At 39.8% G+C, this 27,977-nt stretch overlaps 1 protein-coding gene across 1 annotated transcript; it reads right to left on the reverse strand.

The window, feature by feature from the left end:
* Positions 1-57: 57 nt before the first annotated feature.
* On the reverse strand, positions 58-27,921 carry CGRRF1 (cell growth regulator with ring finger domain 1). The gene is made up of 6 exons (XM_007527369.3): positions 27,742-27,921; positions 24,093-24,232; positions 13,912-14,089; positions 13,639-13,786; positions 1,679-1,786; positions 58-1,455 (listed from the first exon to the last, which is right to left on the reverse strand). Exons 1-6 carry the CDS (start codon positions 27,843-27,845, stop codon positions 1,141-1,143), a joined length of 993 nt encoding a protein of 330 aa, XP_007527431.1. The 5' UTR covers positions 27,846-27,921; the 3' UTR covers positions 58-1,140.
* Positions 27,922-27,977: the final 56 nt, after the last annotated feature.

Below are 27,977 nucleotides of genomic sequence, written 5' to 3' on the forward strand. Positions count from 1 at the left end.
ATCAGGTTCTTTAACTCTTAAAAGGATATAAAACAGTAAGAACAAAGTAACTTACCATTAATATAAATATGAGGTTTATTATCAATAAAAATACACTAGGAAAAACAGCTATTTGTTTCTTTTAGTGATTTTGGGGGGTTTCCCCCCTTAATTTTGGATGATTTGCTCTGCAAGAGAAAGCCTATGGTAAGGTGTTAAGAGTCTCACCAACCTTCCCTGGCTCATCACATTCTACTAATCTAATCGTATTTGACAGTAGATTTAAATGTCCAGTAGATTTTATTACTCACCTTGTATATATTAGCCTCCTGTAGGTGAGAGCATTTCAGTCTTTGATATATTTAAGAACAGTCGAGAATCGTATCTCTGCCTTGTTTTTATGATTTTAAGAAGCTACCTTTAAAACTGATTTGTACTTATGTGAATATGATTGTAAGGAAAATTAAAAATCAAATGAGATAAAAACTGCTTTTTAAACTACTTCAGGAAAGGACTGAAAATTAGAAGACCATTCTAACTTCCTTATAAAAGGGGGAACATATAATTACTTTAAGAGAATGCAGCCTTTTCCCAATTGCATTCAAGATTATGTCACAGGAAAAATATTCACAAATCTTTTGACATTTACTTCCTTAAATTTTATATTGCTTTTCAGAATTTTTCTGATCAATATTATATTAAACCCTCTACTTGGTTAAAAAAGTTTAGGGGCCAGGTGGTGGCATACCTGGTTGAGTGTACGCTTTAAGGACCCAAGGTTCAAGGACCAAGGTTCAAGCCCTTGGTCTCTATCTGCAAGAGAAAAGCTTACACAAGTCAAGTAGGGCTACAGGTGTCTCTCTTCCTTTCTGTCTCCCCCTTCACTCTCAATTTCTCTGTCTCTACCTGATAATAAATAAATAAAACATTTTTTAAAAGGTTACATTCTTTTCAAGAGTTAAATGAAGTTTTATATATTAACACAGATGGCATACTAGTATTAGGAATAATTAATTTTCATTATTCATATACTGTACAAATATGAATTTAAAATAGAATTACCACTGACAGCCAACAGTGTAGATTCCATATGATTAATTCCAACAATACAAATTTCTGCATCTTCAGTGGACAGTGTACTTTTCAGTTGTAACAACACCATCAAAGAACTCTCAATTTATCTTTATCTTGTTCCTTCTGATTGGAAAGTGCAAAAGATTCCTGAACAAATTGCCTGCACATTGGGCACTGCTGAAAATACCTAACACAGCCATCACATAAGCATGTGTGTCTACAGGGTAAGAGCACCCAGTTCACAGTCCCATTCTGACAAACAACACAGTCCTTGCTAGTCTCCTCTGGTGTCTCCACTTCAGACAATCCAGCCTTTTCTAACAAACTTTGGTCTGTGCCTTGTTCTTCTGGAGAAGAATTGCTGGCAGGAGTGGAGTTATTATTTGCAGACATGAAAAGTTGCTGAAAATCAGAGAGAGAAATTTAAAGATAATTACAAGTGACAAGTACTCTCTAAATCTAGGATCATAAGAGGAGCTCAGAATTTAAGAACTAGCATATTCAATGGAAATAAGAACAACATCTATGGTAACTAACTGAAAAATATTGTTTTCTCTTTATAAAAAGTCATTATTTGAAACTCTACAAACAAAAAGATACAGAGATAAGAGGATAGAGAACTCACCTTAAGATCATGAAATTGACCTTGAGCCAGGAGTAAATATTGGTATAATATTTTGCAGGAAAGTTTATAAGTCTTATCAGGGATATGAATTACTGACACCATGGAAATCTAAAATTTAAAAAAAGAACACTGATCAGTACTTAATCTTTTTTATTTTAATTTTTTAAATTTTTTATATTTATTTATCTTCCCTTTTGTTGCCCTTGTCTTTTATTGTTGTTGTAGTTATTATTGTTGTTATTGATGTCATCATTGTTACATAAAACAGAGAGAAATGGAAAGAGGGGGGAAGACGGGGGGGGGGGGGGGGAGAGAAAGACACCTGCATACCCGCTTCATAGCCTGTGAAGCGACTCCCCTGCAGATGGGGAGTCAGGGGCTAGACCCCGGATCCTTATGCCCGTCCATGCGCTTAACCAGCTACGCTACAGCCCGATTCCCAGTATTTAATCTTTTTATATTATTTCACAGAAAGGCTTCTAAAATAAAAGGCTGCAAATTTAGAAAGCTTATACTGATTTATTTAAACAAGTCACTAAAGAAAAGACAGTAAGTGGGATATTCTTTCCATTTATTTTAATTTGTATTCAAGTGTACACATTTAATGTGACCCCAACAAAAAAATACCATTGAGTTTTTGAACACAACCACGAGATGACTCTTAAATTCCCATTTGGAAAAATGGCATGAAAACAGCTAGGAAAATAATATTAGCTATATAAGGAGAACTGATGCAGTCAAACATTAAAATACACTACAAAACCTCTAATATTAAAACAGTGTAGAACTGCCACATGATGAGAGAGATAGGTGGAATACAATAAACAGCATAGGATGCACAAATAGGCTAACAATTCAAATCATCAAAGAGAATCCTTTTTTAAAAAAAAGGAAAAGGGAGTCGGGCAGTAGCGCAGTTTAAGCTCAGGTGGCGCAAAGTGCAAGGACTGGCATAAAGATCCCGATTTAAGCCACCGGCTCCCCACCTGCAGGGAAGTTGCTTCAAAGGCAGTGAAGCAGGTCTGCAGGTGTCTGTCTCTCCCCCCCCAACCCCCCACCCCCGTCTTCCTCTCCTCTTTCCATTTCTCTCTGTCCTAACCAACAACGACATCAATAATAACTACAACAAGGACAACAAAAGGGAATAAATAAATAAATATTTTTTTAAATAAATAAAAAATAGGGAGTTGGTGGTAGTGCAGTGGGTTAAGCGCACGTGGCACAAAGCGCAAGGACCAGCGTAAGGATCCTGGTTCTAGCCCCGACTCCCAACCTGTAGGGGAGTCGCTTCACAAGTGGTGAGGCAATTCTGTGCGTGTCTGTCTTTCTCTCCCCCTCTCTGCCTTCCCCTCCTCTCTCCATTTCTCTCTGTCCTATCCAACAATGATGACATCAGTAACAGCAACAATAATAATTACAACAATAAAACAAGGGCAACAAAAAGGAATACAAGAAAAAAACTTTTTAAAAATAAATTAAGAACAAAAAAATAGTAGGAAAGAGCTAGATAAGTATTTGTAAAAATTAAAATTACATACAATCCTCACAGCACAAGTAAGAATAAGCCCTGGGTGTATTTTAAAACAAATCTAATTGTAAAAAGAAAAAAAATTGTATAAAACTAGGCTTCCTAGGGAGATGCTCAAAGAGTAGTGGCAGGCATAACCAGGTGGCCCCTACCATTGGGTGTCTAGACTGCACAGTAAGCAGTATGTCTGCAGAAGTGCACCAGGTGGACTCTACATAGGAGCAGAAGGAAATGGAAGTGACTAGGCTGTACATGAATGCAAAATGACCAACACCAAGGCATGTCATTGTAAAATTCTCAAAACTCAATGACAAGGAAGAAAATTTACAGGCTGCTCGGGAAAGGAAAGCAGTTACATACAAAGGCAGATTTAGCAAACCTTCACCAAACTTCTTTTCACAAACCCTAGAGGCAAGGAGAGAATGGGATGACATATTCAAAGTACTAAGAGGGAATTCTAACCATGGATCTTTTATTTTGTAAAATTATCCTTTGAAGGTGAGGGAGAAATAAACGACTTCTCAAATATCCATAAGGTAAAGGAATTTGACATCATCTACCCCACCTTACAAGAAGTACTGAAAGGAGACCCACAAGAAAAGGAGAAACAAAGAAGTACATGTTCTAAGTGAGGTGAACATCAGTATACTAGATCTAAGAACACAATAAAAACAGGAAAGAAAAATAAAACAGGGGAGGGGAGAGAATTAACGTACAAAGCAGTTCTATCAAATGTTAGTTAATCAAGACCAACTTAAGAAAGATTTTTTTGGATACACTGTGTAAGTAATTACACTTATGGTAACCACAAGACAAAACAATAAACAGAGATTTACAGAAAGTACAAGAGAAATCAGTAAGGAACTCATTACAGAAACTCATTCACACAAAATGACAGAAACAAATGAGCAAAGAATTAGCAATTTAAAACAAAAATCAGAATGGACATAATCAATCACATATATCAATAGTCATCCTAAATGTGAATGACTTAAATTCACCTGTCAAAAGACTCAGAGTAGTTAAATGGATTAAATAACAGGATCCATTCATTATATGTCTTCAGGAAAACATACCTCCAAAGGAAAAACAAATGGAAGCTTAATGTAAGAGGCTTGAAAAAGACGTTCCAAGCTAATAATTTAGAAAAAAGGGCAAAGACAGCTATTCTGTTCTCAGATAAAACAGATATTTAGGTAGAGAAAGTAAGCAGACAGAGAGGAACACTACATAATGTACATAGTGGTCAAAGGGTTAATCCAACAAGAAAACATAAGCTATATATGAAACCATAGATAAAATGGACCTAACAGATATGTACAGAACTTTCCATCCTAAAGAAATGAATACACATTCTTCTCAAGTACACATCGAACATTCACAAAGATTGAGTATACGCTGGGTCATAAAGCCAGCCTAGAAACATATGTAAATATTAAAATTATAAAATGGATCTTCTCTGACCATGATGGTATGAAGTTAGAAGTCAACCACAAAAAAGAAATTTCCCCAAAGTCTTGAGACTAAACAACATAGTTCTGAACAATACATGGATCATTGAAGAAATAATAAAAAAAAAAATTGGAGTTGGTGTATTGCACCAAAGTAAAAGACTCTGGTGGAGAGAGTACAGGTCCAAAAAGGATGACAGAGGACCTAGTGAGGGTTGTACTGTTATGTGGAAAACTGAGAAATGTTATGTACAAACTATTGTATTTACTTAGTCAAATGTAAAACATTAATCCCTCAATAAAGAAACTTTAAAAAAATTAAGAATTACCTCGATATAAATGAAAATTAAGAAACCAGCTATCAGACCCTATGAGATGCAGCAAAAGCAGTCCTGAGAGGGTAATTCATAGCAATATAGGCCCACATTAATAAACAGGAGAAATCACTAGTAAACCATCTAAGAACCCACCTCAACCAACTAGAAGTAGAGCAATAAAGAGACCTAACAGTCAGCAGGAAACAGGAAATAGTTTAAAAATCAGAGCAGAAATCAATGAAACAGAAAACAAAAAGACCATTAGGAAGATTAATGAAACCAAGAGCTGGTTCTTTGAAAGGATAAATAAAAACAGATAAACCACTAGCTACACTTACTAAAAGAAAAAGAGAGAAAGAGCTATGGTAAAATCACTCAGAAATGAGAGAGGAGATACTACAACAGATGGGGCAGAGATACAAAGGATCATGTAAGACTGTTATGGAAATAAATTTGACAACTTAGAAGAAATGAACATTCTTAGAGTCATACCAACTGACAACCTTGACATAATATGAGGTGGATAAACTTAAGAGGCCAATCACTAGTAAAGAAACTGAAACAGTAATCAAAAGCCTCCCCAAGAACAAAAGCCCAAGCCCAAATGGCTATACTAATGAATCCTATAAAACATTAAAAGAAGAACACTCATTCTTCTTCTCATCCAAAGAACTAACACTTATCCTCTGAACTAATCTTCAAAGAACACTCATCTTTCAGAAAAAAAGAAGAGGGAACACTCCCAAACATATTTTATGAGGCTAATATCACTCTGATCCCTAAAGCAGAAAAGGACTCCAACCAAAAAAAGAAAACTATAGACCTATATCCCCCCAGTGAACATTGATGCAAAGATCCTCAACAAAATCTTGGCTAATTGAATCCAACAACATATTGAGAGAATAATCCATCAAGACCAAGTGTGATTCATCCCTGAGGAAACAGGGATGGTTTAACATCCACAAGTCAATCAATGTAATCCACCATATCAACAAGAAAATAGATAAAAATCACTTGACTTTATTAATTGACAGAGAAAACATTTGACAAGGTCCAACACCCATTTATGATAAAGGCCCTCAAGATATTGGGAGTAGAAGAAAAATTCCTAAACATAGTAAAATAAACATGACAAATCCATGGCTAACATCATATTCAATGGGGAAAAAGTAAAAGCTTTCCCCCTAAACCAGAAACTAGGCAAGGATGTCCACTTTCACCACTTCTATGCAACAAAGTCCCAAAAGTCATTGCCATTACAGTCAGGCAAGAAAAAGATATCAAAGGAATCCAAACTGACATCAAATTATCACTGTTTACAGATGATATGTTGATATATGTAGAAGACCCTAGAAACTCTGCCAAAAAAAAAAAAAGAATTCAAAGTAGCAGATCAATACCCACAAATCTGTGGCATTTCTCTGCATGAAAAATAGGCCAGAGAAAAAGGAACTGAAGGGAGCAATCCCATTTACAATTGAATCCAAAAAAGATAAAATACCTAGGAATAAATCTAACAAATGAGGGGAAGGACCTTTTCAAGGAAAACCATAAGACATTGTTAAAAGAAATAGAGGTTGATACAAAGAAATGGAAGAACATCCCCATTCATGGATTGAAAGAATATATTAAAATGTAATTCTGCCAAAATCAATCTATAGATTCAATGCAACCCCTATTAAAATCCCAATGACATATTTCAAGGAAATTGAGCAACTTTATTCAAAAATTTGAGTGTAACTATAAAAAAGCACAGATAGCAAAAGTACTCCTGAAGAAAAAGAAGAAAAATGGAGGCATCACAATGCCCAGTTCAGTTTATACTAAAAAGTAACAGTAGTTAAAACAGTATGGTATTAGAACAAAAAATGAACATATGGACCAATAGAACAGGATAGAAAGCTCAGAACTGAGGCCAGTGGTTGTGCCCCTGGTGGAGTATACATGTTATATTGCACAAGGACCTGGGTTCAAGCTCCCAGTCCCCACCTGCAGGGGAAAAGCTTCAAGAGTGGTGAAGCAGGTCTGCAGGTGTCTATCTCTTTCCCCCTCAATGTCCCCCAGTCTCTCAACTTCTGGCTGCCTCTATCTAATAAATAAATAAATATTAAAAATTTTTTTTAAAAAAGCTAAACCCAAAACTGCCCAATGGAGAGAAGAAGGTCTCTTTAACAAATGGTGCTGAGTAAACTGGACAAACACATGCAGAAAAATGAAACTAGACCACAAATTAACACCATACACCAAAATTAGCTCAAAATAGATCAAAGATCTGAATTTTAAACCTGAAAGTATACCATAAATAAAAGAACATATAGGTGAAATAGTTCATGACATCAACACTAAAGAGATTCGACCCCATGAGCAATGGAAACAAAAACAAGACTGAACAAATGGGACTGTATCAAATTAAAGAGCTTCTACACAGTGGAGGGAAATGTGACAATATATGACAACATGGCATGCATTTACTCTGCAACCACTCAAACTCAACACATCTGCACAGATTATTCAGTGCTACACTGTTAGTGCAAAAGAGTGGAAACTATTGGGTGGTCAGAAAAGTCATGATATATTTTTCTACATGTTTCTATGCAAAAATGCATGATGACTTTTCTGACAACTCAATATCTGCATGCCCCAATACAGGAGATAGCTAAGTAACTAGGGCACATGTACAGCCTACACACAATGAAGAGCTATGCTGCTACAAGCATGTGAAGAAAATATCTGTGAACTGACGTAAAGTGGCTTCCAGGGGATACTATAAAATGAAAAACAGCAAGAACGTGTAAAAACCAAACTAAAGTGCAGCATACTTTTTTCTCACCTCTTGTGTGAGAAAAAGGGAAAAATAAGATAAAAATTTAGGTATTGGTATCATAACATTACATTAAGGAACACAGCAAAGATAAATCAAAAACAAAAATTAAAAAAAGAAAAAAAAAGCCCAGAACTAAACCCAAAACTGCTCAATGGGAAGAAGGTCTCTTTAACAAATGATGCTGGGTAAATTGGACAGCCACATGCAGAAAAATGAAACTAGACCACAATTAACACCATACACCAAATTGGTTATCTACAAGGATTAGCATGTGTTGATGGGGATACAGAGAACAAAAGTTAAACATCTCTCTTTCCATAGTTTCTGAACTGGGAGAACTAATCCAAGTAATCATAGACAAAGTGTTTTGTTGCTGAGGACTTATTCTGATGCAGTCTCCGCCCCCAGGTTTTTCTATGCCCCGCTAAATCCTAGAGTGCCCCCTTTCAACCAATCCTGGCTCCGCCCCCAGGTTTTTCTATGCCTCGCTAAATCCTAGAGTGCCCCCTTTCAACCAATCCTGGCCCTACACGGCACCCCTGGTTGTCGCCCAATAAAAAGCCCCCTCACCCCTCCCCTCTCTCTGGAACTCTGGAACTCTCTTACTGGGGAACCCTCTGGCCCTCTCTCTCTTCCTCCCGAACTCAGAAACTCTCGCACTCTCGAACTCGGGAACCCTCGGACTCAGGAACCCTCTCTCGGGGTTCCTTGGGGCGGGGCCAAGCAGGCCCGCGAAATTAACAGGACTGATCCAATTCTCTTGGCGGGGGGAGGGCTAGGACAAACCAATGTAAAGCATACGACAGTGTTTGACTATAAACCCTCAGTCTTGGACCAGGCAGCTAGAGCACCAAAAATAACTATATTCAGTAATGAGTTATAAACCACTTGGGGAAAAAAGGAAATTGTTACATACATATCATTAAAATAAATAAATAAGGGGGAGACTTTCATGCCTGAGGCTCAGAGGTTCCAGATTCAATCCCCAGTACCACCATAAGCCAACGCTGAACAGAGCTCTGGTCTTCTTCTCTCTCTAGACCTTTCATTAAATAAATAAATAAATAAATAAATAAATCACTCTGGGAGCTGGGCAGTAACGCAGCAGGTTAAACACACATGGTGCAAAGCACAAGGACTGGTGTAAGGATCTTGGTTTGAGCCCCCAGGTCCCCACCTGCAGGGGGTCACTTTGCAAGCAGTGAAGCAGATCTGCAGGTGTCTATCTTTCTCTCCTCCTCTCTCCATTTCTCTCTGTCCTATCCAACAATGATGATAACAATAATAACTACAAGGGCAACGAAATGGAGAAAATGGCCTTCAAGAGCAGTGGATTTGTAGTGCAAGCACCAATCCCCAGCAGTAACCTTGGAGGCTAAACAAATAAATAAATAAATAAAACACCCTGTGGTCCGGGAGGTGGCACAGTGATAAAGCTTTGGATTCTCAAGCATGAGGTCCCAAGTTCGATCCCCAGCAGCACATGTGCCAGAGTGATGTCTGGTTCTTTCTCTCTCCTCCTGTCTTTCTTATAAATAAATAAAAACTTTAATAATAATAATAATACACCCTAATAAGCATCATCATCAGTGAAGCCTGCAGGCTGCAAATACATAATTCCAAACTGATTGTGATGAAATAACAAGATATACAAAATGAAGTCAGCTGCATTGTACTGAAAGGATGTATGTATGTGCTATGCTCTTAAAGATGGCCCACATGCCCCCATAGGACCTTGCCCTCAACTTGGATCAACAACGGTAGAGAATATTCCATCCTCCGAAGGGAGGCTGGACAACATACTCTATGCTACACATGAGGAAGATGGGTCGATACTGGGGCAGCATGGAATGTTCCTACTCATGACCACAGAATGTGAGCTCAGATCTAGAGGGATGCAGAGGTCACACAGGCTCCTAAGCTAATTATGGGCCTCAGATCACAACAAATCGATGGGATTTACAGTCAACAATATTTATATCCCTTTCCCATATTGGGGAGCTACTTTCTTCCCTGATCCAGCTTTCTGGTCCTTTTCCCAGCCATGACATCATCTCCCCAGACAATAACTTGGATACACCTGCATATCAGATTTCAGGCTCAGGCAAAAAAAAAAAAAAAAAACACTAGTATAGCCACAGGCCCTTTGGAATATAACTAAAATATGCCTACTAGCTATCTACAAAATGGAGGATCCCCCAAACACTTCATCTATACTATTCCAGCCTTAGGTCCATGTTTGTTCAACAATTTTTTTGGCTTTGTATATTAACTGTCTTTTCAACCATCAGGTTCCAGATGCTGGCAGGATGTGAACAGACTTCCCTGGACAGACAACCTCACCAATGTGTCCTGGAGCTCCGCTTCCCCAGAGCACTTAACCCACTGTGCTACCGCCTAGCTCCTAACACATACGGTTTTATAAGAAATAAGTGAGCTAATATTAGTGAATGTACTTACATATAAAGTGTCATAAGAATTTATCATATCCTTATCAGTGAATATTATGTACTTCCAGAAAGTAGTAAACTGTGTAAAAGGCCATTCTTTCACCATGACACATTTCACCAAAAGTTTATTTCATGTATAAATGTCCACTATACTTAGAGGAAGGTCAGGATTTAGTTCCTCCTAGACTTTTAAAATGTTTTTGTCTTCCTAATAGGGATAAACTACCAGGCTAAAGAAATACTTAAAGGCAGGGGGTAGATAGCATAGTGGTTATGCAATGAGACTCATGTCTGAGGCTCCAAAATCCCAGGTTTAATCCCCTGTACCACCATAAGCCATATCTGAGTAGTGCTCTGGTTTAAAAAAAAAAAAAAAACTTAACATGTAATGAGAAAAGCAGATGATCCCATAAACGATCTTGATCCAGTGGTCCGGGAGGTGGCACAATGGATAAAGCTTTGGATTCTCAACCATGAGATCCTGAGTTCAGTCCCCCGTAGCACATGTGCCAGAGTGGTGTCTGGTTCTTTCTCTCTCTGCCTATCTTTCTCATGACTAAATGAACAAATTCTTAAAAAAAAAAAAAATCTTGATCCATACTCCCAGCAGGGGAAAAGTGAAAGGATGAAGATTAGAGGACTTTGAATCTCTCTTCAACCACCAGGTTCCAGAAGCTAGCATGATGCCAGCCAGACTTCCCTGGACAGACAACCTCACCAATATGTCCTAGAGCTCCGCTTCCCCAGAACCCTTCCCTACTAGGGAAAGAGAGAGGCAGGCTGGGAGTATGGATCGACCTGTCAATGACCATGGGTTCTTACTCCCAGAAGGTTAAAGAATAGGAAAGCTATCAGGGGAGGAGATGGAATACAGAGTTCTGGTGGTAGAAACTGTGTGAAGTTGTACCCCTCTTATCCTATGGTTTAGTCAATGTTTGCTTTTTATAAATTAAAAAAAAATTTTTTTTTAAATAGCACTCTGCACTCCAGCTCCATCAGCACCCAGAGAGAGAGAAGAAAAAGGAGAGGGACATATGGAGATAGCTATGATGCTATGAGAGGCTTAGAGGGACATATGGAGATAGTTATGATGTCATGAGTAGCTTAGAGATGAAGAGAGGATTTAATGAGAAAAAGAAGGGGCAACTATGTATAAATGTGGACAGATAGTTGTAGAGAAGATGGCTGGCCCATGTCTACAACTTTAGGGGAACTGTGGTGGACTGCAGTGGGGAGAGTAAAGATTCAGAACACTGGTGGTGGGAATGGTGTGGATTCAAACCCCTGTTGACATGTAATTCTGTAATAGGAAATAAAATAAATAAATAATAAACTCACTTTACTAAAATATTAAAAAGCAGATGACTGTAATTACTAAAAATATTAGGACTAAACATATATAGGATATAGGTATACTAGAGACTATGACAGAAAAAAGATGACTGCAAAAATGCACAGAAAATGGTGGATTCTTAAAAACTGAACACTTTCAATCATTACAGCGATTATACTAATAAACAGGCTTTTTAACAGATATTTCCTGTATAGCAAAAATGATATGATATGATAATGAAATTAACTCAGCTACAATATGCCTTTTACTTCCTAAAGTCATATTTGTGTAACACATACAGAAAAAAAATCATGCTCAAAAAAAGCTGCTGCTACATGTATGACAATAATACAGGTATACACCCTATGTATTTAATTTTCAAGAAGAAAAGTGTGTTAAGAGTCAGGTGACAGTGCACCCAGTAGAGTGTATGTTGGAGTACACAACCCCCAGTCCCCACCTACAGAGAGGAAAAGTAACAAGCAGTAAAACAGTGCTGCAGGGGCCTCTCACTCTGTCTCTCCCCCCCCCCCACTAGAGTTATTGCTGGGGCTCAGTGACTGCACTATGAATCCACCACTCCTGGAAGCCATTTTTTCTCCTTCTTTCCTTTCTTCCTTTCTTCTCTCTCTTCCTTTCTTTCATTTGATAGGACAGAGAGAAATAGAGAGGGTAAGGAAGGTAGAGGGGGGAGAGAAAGATAAGACACCTGCAGAGCTGCTTCATAGATCATGAAATAGTCCTCCTGCAGGTAGGGATCAGGGGCTTGAACCCTGGTCCTTGTGTACTTAACCAGGTGTGCCACTACCTGCCCCCCTCTCCCCTTCTCTACTTCCCACTTCCATCCCCTCTCATTTTTCTCTTTTTCCAAAACTAAATAATTTTTTTAAAATATTTATTGTTGGGAGTCGGGCGGTGGCGCAGTGGGTTAAGCGCATGTGGCGCAAAGTGCAGGGACCGGCGTTAAGGATCCCAGTTCAAGCCCCCGGCTCCCCACCTGCAGGGGAATCGCTTCACAGGCGGTGAAGCAGGTCTGCAGGTGTCTATCTTTCTCTCCCCTTCTCTGTCTTCCCCTCCTCTCTCCATTTCCCTCTGTCCTATCCAACAACGAATTGCGTCAACAAGGACAATAATAATAACCACAACGAAGCTACAACAAGGGCAACAAAAGGGGGGGAAAAATGGCCTCCAGGAGCAGTGGATTCATGGTGCAGGCACCGAGCCCAGCAATAACCGTGGAGGAGGAAAAGAATAAAAAAAAAATTATTGTTGTAGTTATTATTGTTGTTGTTGATGTTGTCGTTGGATAGGACAAAGAGAAATGGAGGAGAGGAAGACAGAGGGGGAGAGAAAGACAGACACCTGCAGACCTGCTTCACCGCCTGTGAAGCGACTCCCCTGCAGGTGGGGAGCTGGGGGCTCGAACCAGGATCCTTCCGCCGGTCCTTGCACTTTGTGCCATGTGTGCTTAACCCGCTGCACTACCACCTGACTCCCAATAAAATATTTTTTAAAGAATAAAGAATGCCAGTCCCTGTTCAGGGCGCCACTATGCTGGGTTAGCTTCGCTGGCGGGAGAGAGAGAGAGACGACCAGGGACTCATGGCTGAGTGGTACGCAGTTCAGTCTTTATTCATGTGGAATGCAGCGCAATCTAAGCTATCTCTAATCACAAGCCTGTCCTTATATATCCTGAGGCGGAAGTGTCAGGTCCCAAGAGGATGTATGTAGGATAGGGGGTGGGGAGAAGGAAAAAGCATGTAAAACAGTGAGGATTAAACCAATGCGCTGGAGGCAGGTGGTGCTTAGTTAACAGTGGTTATGTAAATAGAATACAGTATTAAGCAGGGGGATTAAACGGGGGGGGGGGTATTAAACCAATGAAACAGAAGGGGTCTTAGAAGCAGAATTTAGAAGCAGACCAACAAAGAAAAAATGTATCCAGGTCAAATGTGCAGCCCCTGAAATTAAAAATAAATATTTTCTATTTCACCAATTAAGATCTATCACTTGAAATCCCTTCAAATGTAAACAGCCAGAAGTTTTTAATTACTTACAATATCATAAATTTCTCGATCATCCTCATCAGCTAAGGTCAACAGTGCTACTAATGGATAGCGTGATCTGGGTACTATACCAAAATCTTCAATTGTATTATCTCTTGGTAACTGGCAATATATCTCTTCTTTGCTGTCCTTTTTAATACTGTTTTAAAAGGTAAAGGTAAATTGTCACTATAACCAAAAAGACTATATCAAAGACAACCCACAGTACCTTAGCAACATTTCATTGTGCCTATGTGTTGATGGCTATTTCAGGTAAAAGGATACAAGTATTGTTCTTGATAGAGATATTCACTATATAGAGCATCTTCCATTGCTTGGGGAGTGCTTATTCGAAAGCAATAAAAGTGCTTCTGCAGAGCTTCATATAATTTTTGAACACTACACCCCCAGTAGCATGTAAGAAGGCTATCTTCAAGGCAATCTGTTGTCAAAGTTATGCCAGCTGTAGAAAACAAATGAGACAAAGAGAAGAAAATTACCTAACATAATTTCTAATACAATTATACACAGAATAAGAAAAGCTTCCCTCTGGATGCTGGCCAGACTGATGGCAGTTAAAGGAACTTATTAAAGGGTATAAAGAGTATGTGCCTATAAATGAAGAGTCTGATCTATTAAAACAAGATATAAAAATCCTCAAATTCTACACTGGTTTTGATAGAATAAAAGTAAATCTTTTCTTATTATATATGCATTTTTGCTTTGACATTATACATTTTTGATGACTTTGAGGCTTTTCCCACACAGACTTTTTTGTTACTGTGTTTTGTTTGTTTTGTTTCCCCTACCAAGGTTATTGGTACCAAGGGGCTCAGTGGAATCACCATGAATCCACCAGTGTTGGCAGTCATTTTACTTCACTTTTTTTTTTCTTTCTATTTTATTTTATAGGACAGAGAGAAATTGAAAGAGCAGGGAGAGACACAGAGGGAGAGAAAAAGATTGACACTGGCAGACCTGCTTCACCACTAGTAAAGCTTCTCCCCTACAATGGAGGGGAGGGGTGTAAGGGCTTGAACACAGTACTCATGCATGGTAACATGTGCACTCAACTGTGTGTGCCACTGCCTGGACCCTAGATTTTTTTTTAATAATTGACTTTTTAATATTTATTTATTTATTCATTCCCTTTTTTGTTGCCCTTCTTGTTTTATTGTTGTAGTTATTAATATTGTTGTTATTGATGTCATTATTGTTGGATAGGATGGAGAGAAATGGAGAAATGAGGGGAAGACAAAGAGAGGGAGAGAAAGACACCTGCAGGCCTGCTTCACCACTTGTGAAGTGACCCCCCCATGCAGGTGGGAAGCCAGGGGCTCAAACCAGAATACTTACGCCAGTCCTTGCACTTTGCACCACCTGCACTTAACCCACTGTACTACCAGCTGACTCCCAGCCCCTAGATTTTTAATGAAATAAAGTTCACTATTGGTAACCTACCATTCTAACGGTGTACATAATCCTCACTACAACAGATAGTAGAGCTGTCTCCAATAGTAGATACAACAAACCCATGGGGTCCACAACATGATCCCCAGAGAAGGAAAAATATTAAAAATAAATTGAGTGGGACCTGGTGGTGGTGTGCCCAGTTTGGCATATATATTACCAAGCTCAAGGACCTGGGTTCTAGCCACAGCTCCCCACCTGCCAGGGGTAAAGGTGAAAATGAAAGGTAAAGCAAGTCTGTAGGTGTCTATCTTTCTCTCACTCTATCTCCCTTCCCCTCTTAACTGCTGTCTTATCTCATAAAAAATAAAAATTAAAAAAAAAGCTGGCAGGAATGATGGATTCATGGTGCTGGCACTAAGCCTAAGTGATAACCCTGGTGGCAAAAAAAAAAAAAAAAAAAAAGCTTTACTGATAGTAATACAAATTGACAACATTAATATTCGCTGTTGTCACACAATTAATGTTCCATGTAATTTGTAAAATGCCATGAGGAGGGGGCCAGGCGGTAGCAGAGCAGGTTAAGCACACCATGGCGCAAAGTTCAAGGACCGGCCTAAGAATCCCAGTTAGAGCCCCCAGCTCCCCACCTGCAGGGGGGTCGCTTCACAAGCAGTGAAGCAGGTCTGCAGGTGTCTATCTTTCTCTCCCCCTCTACACTCGATTTCTCTCTGTCCTATCCAACAACAATGACAGCAATAACAATAATAATAACAAAGGCAACAAAAGGGGAAAAATAGCCTCCAGGAGCAGTGGATTCATAGTGCAGGCACTAAGCCTAATCGAAAACCATGGAGGTAAAAAAAAAATGTCATGTGGAAAGAATAGAGATTCCAGACCATGGAGAGCTTGTATCCACTAATTCACTTGTTTGTCTTTCAGAATACTGAAAAGATATTACAATTTGAATAAACTATATTAAGAAGCTAATATCAATAAATTATACATATTGTAAATGGGCACACAAATCAGTTTTACCTATTCATTTAACAATTACAAAGGACTTACTATATGTCCCCCTACAGTTTTTCCCCGACCTCATAGCAGTAGTAGCAATCTCAAGTTCAAGGGCAGCAATACCCAGTGTCCCACACTGCTTACAGTACAAGTTGCAACATTAGGACTCCCTTTTAATCACTTTTCTTGGCTGAACTGCCTCAGTCTCTGAATCTGGCTGTCTAAACCACTGGCAATTTTGTAAGATACTAAAAATCCTTTTACTAGAGTAATTTCTGTTGCTTACTAATAAGGATAATGATTGCAACATTATATAATTAAGAGATTTTATTTTACTTATTATTATTGTTTTTTTTTCTTTCTTTCTTTTTCTTTTAATCAGAGCACTACTTAGCTCTGGCTTATGGTGGTACAGGAAATTGAATCTGGACCTTGGAGCTTCAAATATGAGAATCTGTTTGCAGTGGTCCAGGAGGTGGCACAGTGAACAAAGCAATGGATTCTCAACCAAGAGGTCCCAAGTTCAGTCCCCGGCAGCACATGTACCAGAGTGATGTCTGGTTCTTTCTTTCATCTGTCTTTCTCATGAATAAATAAATTCTTTAAAAAATGTATTTTAAAAAAAGAAACTACTTGCAAAACCATTATGCTATATCCCCAGCATGTTATAAATTTTTTTTCCTCCAGGGTTATTGCTGGGCTTCAGTGCCTACACTACACAAATCCACTGCTTCTGGAGGGCATTTTTTTCCCATTTTTCTTGCCCTTGTTGTTGTTGGATAGGACAGAGAGAAATCAAGAGCTGAGGGGAAGACAGAGAGGTGGAGAGAAAGACAACTGCAGACCTACTTCACCGCCAGGTGGGGAGCTGGGGACTCAAACCGGGATCCTTGTGCAGGTCCTTGCACTTTGCTATGTACACTTAACCTACTGTGCTACTGCCCAGCCCCCATGTTATACATTTTTAAAATGACTAAAAGGATGGATGTGTTGGAGGAGACATAAAAATAGAATCCGACAGACGGTCTGGTGGTATACTGCACCAAAGCAAAGAACTCTGGGGAAGGAGAAGAAAAGGAGACTGGGGAAAGGGGGGGGGGGGCTTCCACGTCCTGGTAAATGATGATGGACTGAATTTTGGAGTTTCAGTGTTTTGCAGACATCTATCTTGGTGGGATAAGAAAATGTACCCATGTGCCAAGAAATTTACCGTAAACCATTAAACTCATAATAGTAACAACAACAACAATAATAATAAAACAGACAGATGGTCCATAGTACTGAAAATCGATTCTCAGTGTTTGGTGATATATATACAGATATGAGCTTCTGTGTATGTGGAGTAGCACCAACAAATCTGATAAATTAGTTAGAAAGAACTACAGAATTTAAAAGTTCTATTCCCCATGATATTTCGTCTGTTTGCCCATTATACAGACTTTGAGAAAAGTATTGATTTATACTTACTAATGAGTGCAAGGGAGTTGGGCAGTAGCGCAGCGGGTTAAGCGCACATGGCGCAAAGCACAAGGATCTGCGAAGGATCCTGGTTCGAGCCCCCAGCTCCCCACCTGCTGGGGAGACACTTCAAAAGCAGGTCTTTCCCGCTCTCTGTCTTCCCCTCCTCTCTTCATTTCTCTCTGTCCTATCCAACAATGACATCAACAACAATAAGAACTACAACAATAAAACAGTATGGGCAACAAAAGGAAATAAATATTTAAAAAAACATCCCTGCAAAACTACTCTCAATTTTTTCTACTTCTTTCATAACAGTCTCCATTTTCAGTCTCTTAATCTTCTAAAATACAGTGTATACACAATGATATCTTCAATTAATAGTATTAGTAAAATTGGGACAGTCATAAGCCAAAAAATTCAGAATGCAAATTAAGTTAAGCAATCTGAGTGTGATTTCTCTCAACATTTACTTGCCTACCTGGCTACAGCAATCAAATACAGTACAATAAAAGATGACAATAAGAGGTATAATCAAGCGAGCTCTGCCACTGAAAAACAAAAAACAGGGTGGAGGTATAGCATAATGGTTATGCAAAGAGACTTTCATGCCTGAGGCTCTCAAGTCCCAGGTTCAATCCCCCACACTGCCATAAGCCAGGCTGAGCAGTGCTCTGGTAAAAACAAAAACAAAACAAAACAAAAAAAAATGGCACAAACTTCTTTGTAAGAATTCTCGTGAAAGGGAGTCAGGAGGTAGCGCAGCGGGTTAAGCACACATGGCACAAAGCGCAAGGACCCTCATAAGGATCCTCATAAAGATCCCATTTGAGCCCCCAGCTCCCCACCTGCAGGGGAGTCAGGCGGTGAAGCAGCTCTGCAGGTATCTATCTTTCTCTCCCTCTCTCTGTCTTCCCCTCCTCTCTCCATTTCTCTCTGTCCTACCCAACAACAACGATATCAATAACAATACTAATAATAACCACAACAATGATAAAACAAGGGCAACAAAAGGGGAAAATAAATATAAATAAATAAATTTAAAAAAAAAAAGAATTCCCGCCAAAGACTGATATACAAGGGACCATGCATGACAATAATAAAACTTACATTGAGAAGTGAAACTTTCAGGTTGCACAGAGGGAGTCACTTTGCCTACTCCTTTTGGTTTATGTTAGCTCTCATTGAGTTAAGTCAAAAAACAAGAAAGCTGTTTGCAAACAAACAGCAGAATTCCTGAGCCAAACTAGTTCAGCCTAGCCAGTATCCTAAGAACACACAATTTCATTAGACTCTATCTTAAAGAGTATCATAAATCCATATACAGTATCATTATATAACAACAAAATTCCGATTATTCATTCCTAGTGAATAAAACTCAATGACTAAGATTAAAACTGATTTTCTGGCTTTTTGAGAAAATTCGGTGTCCATATGTGCCCTCCTCCCCTTGCCCTACTGCCAGGCACATTGGGTACCATGACTTAAAAAATAAAATAAAATAAATCTGCGTTCTAAAACTCTACATTAGGGGAGTCGGGCAGCGCAGTGGGCTAAGCGTACATGGCCCAAAGCGCAAGGACCAACGTAAGGATCCCGGTTCAAGCCCCTGGCTCCCCACCTGCAGGTGAAGCAGGTCTGCAGGTGTCTACGTTTCTCTTCTCTCTGTCTTCCCCTCCTATCTCCATTTTTCTCTGTCCTATCCAACAAGGACGACATCAATAATAACTACAACAATACAACAAGGGCAACAAAAGGAAATAAGTAAATATTTAAAAAAAAACTGTACATTAGACTGGCGTAAGGATCCTGGTTTGAGCACCCGCTCCCCATCTGCAGGGGAGTCACTTCACAAGAGGTGAAGCAGGTCTGCAGGTGTCTATCTTTCTCTCCCCCTCTGTCGTCCCCTCCTCTCTAGATTTCTCTCTGTCCTATCTAACGATGACATCAATAACAACAACAGTAATAATAACTACAACAACAATAAAAAACAAGGGCAACAGAAGGGAAAATAAGTAAATAAAAAGAAAAAAATGTTTTAAAAACTGTACATCAAATAAAACAACCTTTTAAAATATCACAGTAGGGGGCTGGGCAGTGGCACACCAGGTTAAGTGCACTTAGTACGAAGCACAAGGACCTGTGCAACGATCTGGTTTGAGTCCCCAGCTCCTACCTGGAGGGGTGTTGCTTCACAAGTGGTGAAGCAGGTCTGTAGGTGTCTTTCTCTCTCCCTATCTTCCCCTTCCCTTTCAATATCTCTCTGTCCTGTCCAGTTAAATGAAAAAAATGGCCGCCAGGAGCAATGGCTTCGTAGTGTAGGTACCAAGGCCCAGTGATAACCCTGGAGGCAATAAATAAATAAATAAAGTATCATAATTATTGTTCAAAATACTATTTCAGGGAGTTGGGCAGTAGTGCAGCGGGTTAAGTGCACATGGCACAAAGCGCAAGGACCAGCTTAAGGATCCCGGTTCAAGCCCCTAGCTTCCCACCTTCACAGGCAGTGAAGCAGGTCTGAAGGTGTCTATCTTTCTCTCCCCCTCTCTGTCCTATCCAACAATGACAACATCAATAACAACAACAATAATAACTACAACAATAGAACAAGGGTAACAAAAGGGAATAAAAAAAATTTAAAAATACTATTTCTATGTCCTATTTAGACCCACCATTCCATGTTGTAACAAATGGATTTTATTTTGCTGAGTATAATTCCTACAAGATCCCTCTCCTTATTTCCCAGTAGAAGACAGATAATGAATGACATCTTTAAAAATATACTTCAGTAATGCTACTGTTGGTTAGCACCTAATGTGTTAGGCATAGCTGGCAGGTCTTTTGCTTACTGGATATCTTATTTTCTACTTATTCTTTTTAATAATTCTTCTTGCATAATTTTAAATGTTATTTTGATATTTATTTTTCCTTTTGTTGCCCTTCTTTATTTTATTTGAGACAGAGACACACACACAACAAGAGCACTGCTCAGCTGTTTTATGGTAGCTCTAGGGACTAAACCTGGGACTGCAGAGCTTCAGGCATGAAAGTCTTTTACATAATCATTATAATGTCTCCCCAGCCCCTCATTTACTTCTAACAGTTACTGGAAAGGTTCTATCTGAGGCTATTTCTGCCTGGAAGAAAGAGATAAATTCCCTCATATTGTCTAGCTCAAACTGTTCTGTTTGTTTGCTTACAATGTATTTATTTCTTTTACTTTTTTACTTTTTCCAAGTTTGTAGAACTTTCCAGCAGGAAGGATGGCTTTATACTGGTAGTTTTACTGGCAGCCCAATTCAAGAGCCAGTCCAAGTACATGAGATCATGTACTATAGAGATCAGAGATCATGGAAACACCCCTATTCTTAATCAAGCATGTCTTCTAAACAATCTGGTTTTATCTGGCATATCTTAAAAGTCAACATCCTTAAGTAAAAAAAAAAAAAATGTCAGGATGAACCACTTGTACACCATTAGTGGAAAGAAAAGAAAAAAGATTCGTGGTTTCTTCAATTCAGGAGAATATTCACAGGAAGAATAAGACATTCTGAACTTTTCTCCATAAGTGCAGTGGGTTAAGCACATGCATAAGGATCCCGGTTCAAGCCCCGGCTCCCTACCTACAGGGGAGTTCGCTTCACAGGCAGTGAAGCAGGTCTTCAGGTGTCTATCTTTCTCTCCCTCTCTTTGTCTTCCCCTCCTCTCTCCATTTCTCTCTGTCCTATCCAACAACAACGACATCAATAACAATGATAATAATAACCACAACAATGGTAAAACAACCAGGGTAACAAGAGGGAAAAAAATAGGCTCCAGGAGCAGTGAGTCCTGGCAATAACTGTGGAGGCAAAAAAAAAATTATTTAAGGTTGATAATCCTCACTGACTATGTACATTGACTTTTGGCAAGTGACTCTGTAAATGAGACAGGAAAATGACTAGGCAAGAATGGTAGAGCCCAACCCCCAATGAACTGAAGGTTTCTTTAACTCTCTTTCTCTGCCTCTGTCTCTCTGTTGCTTAAAAAAATGGTAAGAGACAATAGGGGTGTAGGTTCTCACGAAGAAAGACTAGGGTTGGGGAAATCGCACAGCAGTAGCACAAAGGACTTGTATGTGAGCATTCTAGGTGTGATCCCCAGAATCACCAATAGCCAGAGCCAAGTGGTGCTCTGATGAGGAGGAAGAGGTGGTAGGAAAGGAAGGAGGAGGAGGAAGAAGGAAAAAGAAGAGGAAAAGAAGGAGGAAGAGAAGGAGAAAGGAGAAGGAAGAGATGAAGGAAAAAGAAGATGAGGAGGAAAAGGAGTCTGTTAAATACTGTACTGGTAGCACTAACTCAGGCCTAAAAAGAATCCACTGGATCTTATGAATTTTGGAGAATAGAGGTGGGGGAGGGGCCAAAAACTGAGGAGTACTCTGGTGAAGATGGGGTGAGGGAAAAGGAGGAAGAGGAGACAGAGAAAAAGGAGGAGTCAGTATCACTAACAAAAGGATCCATTGGATTTTTTTTTTTTTTTTTGCCTCCAGGGTTATTGCTGGGGTTTGTGCCTGCACTATGAATCCACTGCTCCTGGAGGATATTTTTCTCATTTTCTTGCCCTTGTTGTTGTGCTTGTTGTAGCTATTCTTGTCATAGCTGTTGTTGTTGTTGAATACGGCAGAGAGAAATGGAGACAGGAGGGGAAGACAGAGGAGGAAAGACAGATACCTGCAGACCTGCTTCACCGCTTGTGAAGTGACCTCCTGCAGGTGGGGAACCAGGGGCTCGAACTGGGATCCTTATGTCAGCCCTTGCACTTTGCACCATGTGCACTTAACCCGCTGCACTACCGCCCAACTCCCGATCCACTGGATTTTATGACTACTGGACATTAGAGGTAGGGGAGAGAGGCTGAAATGGTAGTTAGTGACAGTGCTCTGAGGAGTAACGAGGGAGCCAATTAAAAGGAGAAGGTAAAGGAAACTGCTTTTAAAAAGCCTAGATATAAAGATTAGAAGAATAACAGGATAGTAGCCAGACGTAAATAAGCTATTGAAAGAGTTTTAGGCTGTTCTTAAGACACCAGAACAAGTGTAAAGTTAAAACTAAAAGATGATAGAGTCTTGGTCCAGAAATTTTCAGAGTTATCAAATGTATCTAGAATTGCCTATTTATTTCCCCACCAACTTCTTCAAAGTCCAGAAGTTCACACATGAATTCAATACCTTTTTTCCAAAACTTCTTCTTTCTCTTGCATTCCTTATCCAAGTAAAAGGATCTGTCTATGGAGAACAGTGCAACGAATCTAAGTCTTCTAGACCTACTCCCTTAGACCTGCCCACTCTAAATTATCTATAACAAACTACTTATTGTTTCTCTGACATGTTATTCTGTTTCTCTTCTGTTTCTATTTTAGAGCTTCATTAACACTTTAGTCTTAGAATTTCTCACAATCCCAAAAGGAAAACACCTACTTATTTGTCAACCCTGTATTAAAAAAAAAAAAAAATTAAGAAGGAAAAGAAGGTAAAAGAAAGAGGCTTGGGTTCTTTACAAAGCTTTTCCTCAATATGCTTCCCCACTTTAGCACTCCTAAGCTTTTCTTTCCTTCTTCCACTCTACTAGGTTCCTAGATAGTCTGGCAGGCAATTAATTTTTCCAAGCAAATAGATAACTATCACCTATTATCACATAACTGTTATATATAATATAAAGGCTATCCAGAAACAGACAATTAGTTATTGCCATCTACCAAAAAATTCTTTCTTTTTTTTTGCCTCCAGGCTTATCACTGGGGCTCGCAAGTGCCTACACAATTAATCCACTGGTCCTGTGGCCAATTTTTTTATTTTTATTTTTTTGATAGGACAGAGAGAAATTGAGAGGGGATGGGAAGATAGAGAGGGAGAGAGAAAGATAGACACCTGCAGACCTGCTTCACCACTTGTGAAGCAACCCCTCCTATAGGTGGGGAGTTGAGGCTCAAACTGGGACCCTTGTACTATGTGTGCTTAACCTGGTGTGGCAACACTTGCCCTCCTCCCCCCCACAAAATAACACTTTAAGCCAAAATACTATACATTTAGAATAAAAGACAGTATTTTTTTTTTTAGCAAGTTAGCAACTTCTTGCTGTTAGTATAACAGTGCTTATATTTCACTATCCTTACATGTCTCGGTGCACTAAAACCCTATGACAATAGCCATTGGTCTTGTCTTATCAACACTTGTGATACTTTATATTCATATTAACTGCCTCTGTTCACTAATAAGTTTATTGGAAGCAAAGCTTATAAACTACTGACTTTTTAATAAAGATTTTATTTACTTATTAATGAGAAAGATAGGAGAGAGAGAGAAAGAACCAGACATCACTCTGGGACATGTGCTACAGGGGATTGAACTCAGGACCTCATGCTTGAGAGTCTACTGCCTTAGCCACTGTGCCACCTCCCGGACCACAAACTACTAACTTTTATAGCTATCATCTCTAATAAAGCTCTATGCATATTATGTCTAGTGAAGAAAGGTAACAGATCAAGAAAATGAAAGTGCTAAAAGGAGGATATGTAAAGAAAAAAGCTGTAAGATCGTCACCAACTTGTGATTGAAGCTGAAGATGGATTTGTGATCTCTAAGCCAAAAGGATTCTTGACTTGTCTCATTTGCTTTTTGAAAACTGTTGTGTTGAACTGGGTCTCTTCTGAATTTCTCAGAATTACTGGAACATCCCAACCAAACCTGAAGGCAAAAATAAAATAAAACAAAGCATACTTTTAATAATTGTCGAATTTGTTATATTTCATTAGTTACTTCTCTTAACATAAGTATCAGAAAGATATTGCTACTCAATTTATATTAAACTGCAGAATGAATTTAGGATTTAAAAGCCAAGAGGTCAGGAGTCAGGTGGTAAGCACTTGGTAGAGGGTGAACATTACAGTATACAAGGACCCAGGTTCATGTCCCTGGACCCCATCTTCCAAGGGGGGAAGCTTCACAAGAGGTGAAATAGTGTTGCCTCTCTCTCTCTCTCTTCCTCTTCCCCCTCTTTATCTCTCTCTCACTTCCCTCTCAATTTCTCTCTATATATGTCCAAAGTAAATAAATAAGTAAATAAAATGTTTTAAAAAGTGAGAGACAAGAGGTCCCACAGAATGACAGTTCAACTACTTGAATCTAGCTAATTTAGAAAACACAGCTGGGAGAGTGGGGCAGAAGCACAGCGCATTAAACTCACGTGGGGGAAAGCACAAGGACCGGCTTAAGGATCCTGGTTCAAGCCCCTGGCTCCCTACCTGTAGGGGAGTGGCTTCACAAGTGGTCTGCAAGTGTCTCTCTTTCTCTCCCCGTCTTCCCCACCTCTCTTCATTTCTCTCTGACCTATCCAACAACAACATCAATAATAATCACAACAATAAAACAAGGGCAACAAAAGGGAATAAATATTTTTTTAAATCTAAAAAATAAATTAAAAAAAACACGGTTGGGGGGGGGGGTCAGGCGGTAGCGCAGCGGGTTAAGCTCACATAAGCAAAGCGCAAGGACCAGTGTAAGGATCCCAGTTTGCGCCTCTGGCTCCCCACCTGCAGGGGGTCACTTCACCAGCAGTGAAACAGGTCAGTAGGCGACCTGCTTTCCCCCCCTCTCTGTCTTCTCCTCCTCTCTCCATTTCTCTCTGTCCTATCCAAGAATGACAGCTGTAACAATAATAATAACAACAACGATGACTAACAAGGGCAACAAGAGGGAAAAAATGGCCTTCAGGAGCAGTGGATTCGAAATGCAGGCACCGAACCCCAGCACTAACCCTGGAGGCAAAAAAAAAATTTTTTTAATTAAAATAAATTAAAAAATAAAATATTAAGCTCCAGCTAGTAATAGTAGTGCTTTAGTGATTGTGGATGGAAAGTAAAACTTACTTTGAAGCAATCAAGAAATACAATGAACAGATAGGTGACAGAAGAGTAGATGAGTGGACAAATATATAATAAAGACATTATGGGGGCTGAGTGGTGGCGCACCTGGTTGAGAGCACATGTTACAATGTGCAAGGACCTGGGTTTGAGTCCCCGGTCCCCACCTGCAGGGGGAAAGCTTCATGAGTGGTGAAGCAGGTCCACAGGTGTCTCTGTCTCTCCTCCTCTCTATCACCCCTACCCGCTTGATTTCTGGCGATCTAATAAAAATAGATAATACCTAAAAAATATATACATTTAAAAAAAGATATGGGAGCCAGGAGATGGTGCACCCAGTTAAGGGCACAACATACTATGTGCAAGGATCCGTGAAAGGATCTCATCTTTATTAAAAAGAGATCACTTGGGAGTCCGACGGTTAGCGCAGCGGGTTAAGCACAGGTGGCGGTAAAGCTCAAGGACAAGGTGTAAGGATCCCGGTTTGAGCCCCTGGCTCCCCATCTGCAGGAGAGTCGCTTGACAAGTGGTGAAGCAGGTCTGCAGGTGCCTATCTTTCTCTCCTCCCGTCTTCCCCTCCTCTCTCCACTTCTCTCTGTCCTATCTAACAACAACGACATTGATAACAACAATAACTACAACAATAAAACAAGGGCAACAAAAGGGAATAAATAATAAAATATTTTTTTAAAAAAGAGATCACTTCTGAGTCCAAATTTCAGTTCAACAATTCTAAACTAGCACTCCAGAGTCTTGAGAATACAGCTAGGTTAACAAATTTGATCTGATTTAGTGTTACATTCTGTGACACTAGCATTACTTACTAACATCTGACCTAGCATTACTTACTAACCTAGCATACTAGGTGGCCCCTGACCTAGCATTACTTACTAACATCTTCGCATATATTGGCCAATTTCTCACTGATACAAATTGGCAAAACTTTGGGATTATTTTAGAGGCTAGGCTATTTCCAACAGTCAAATGTCCCTTTTTTATGGAGCATGATGAGATCTAGGCCTCTAGGCAAAATATAGTAGTGGGAGGTCTTGAATACAGATAGCCTTTTCAAAACAACTACTAAAGGCGAGTTTCATTATAGGCCCTTCAAACAAGGGGAGGCTACTTTTTTTTCTAACTTTTAAAATTTTGCTTTTTAAAATGACTGCTTTATCTAGCATTTTGTCTATTGTGGGAAATAATGATTTATAGTAAATACAGTTGTTGCTACGTGTGTAAAATTTTCTATACTTCTGCAAAACACTTTCACCATCAGCCTAGGTTATCCTCCTCCACTATCATGCAGCAGAACCTAAAAGCTCCCCACCACCCCAGCCCGTCCCCCCTTCAGAGTCTCCTGCTTTGATGCAATAGATCAAACCCAGTCCAATTTCTACTTTGTGTTTCCCCTTTCTGTTCTTACTTCTCAACTTTCGTCCATGAATGAGATCGTCCCATATTTAGCCTACTCTTTCTGATTTATCTCACTTAACATGTTCTCTATTATACACACATAACTCGATTTATTTTTCAAAATACTTATTCTTAAGAGCCAGCTCAAGTCATTCTCCTAAATGGATTAGTAAAATGGTTTCAAATAGCTGTATGTGTAAGGCTTTTCTAAATGTGATACAATGGCCTCTCCTCAAAAGAGACATTTTAGAATCCCTGGGCTTGAAGAACTGCTCACAGATTACCTAACCCTTCACAGTTTCAAGTAAATTTTCTCTATTACTTACTGTAATATAAATCAAAGTTTCTTTCATCTCTAAAATTATGACTACAGTTCTGTCGACCAAACTATAGCTTCAGAAGGTGCAGGGTACTTGTAGAAACCATTATATTCTGAACTGCAAACAGTTCAGTTGTAAGTTACACTGAAAGATCTGAGACCAAGTGCTCAGTCTGGGTCAGAAGAACAGCAATCAGCCTTGTTTACTGTCCACGTCTGAGCACTGTCCCGCAGTGCCAGATCCACCCGGGGAACACAGTTGCCTCCCAAGGCGGTAAAGAGGTCTTCTGGTCACTCTGTCTCAATACTGAGGCCAGGGTCTTCCTGGCTGCTTTATCAACTTGAAACAAAGCTGAGTAAAATACCTCAGTCCCACACCACCACCCACCTTTTGGGGGCCCACTGTGACGACGACTGCAAGGTGATGCAAGGCAGAGGTGCAAGGTCCTATTTCCTTCTGGAGTCAGTTGGACCGCAACCTGAAGAGTTCAAGCACCCCAGCACCACAGTCCCCCAGCTCCGGTGTCCCCCGCAACTAACCGCGACCCCAACCCCGCGCTGTCCACCCCTTGGTCCCTTGCCACCGGCACCGGAGCACTTACCATCCCAATACCAGGCCGGTGGTCACAACGAAACAGGTAAAGACCACCGCGATGTAAAAAAGCGGCGAATATTCATAGAGCGTTACAAGAAACACCGCAACCATCAGGGTTTCCTAGGCTTGAGCCGGGGACAGCCACCCAGCTCCACCCACCTTACCCACCCCAGCCCGGGTGAAGCCGCTACGGTGCCCCAGAGAGGACAAACAGCAGACAGTTGGGGGTTCTAGTAAGGCTGA

The sequence above is a fragment of the Erinaceus europaeus genome, chromosome 16 (assembly GCF_950295315.1).
Source record: "Erinaceus europaeus chromosome 16, mEriEur2.1, whole genome shotgun sequence".
NCBI classification, from domain to species: domain Eukaryota; kingdom Metazoa; phylum Chordata; class Mammalia; order Eulipotyphla; family Erinaceidae; genus Erinaceus; species Erinaceus europaeus.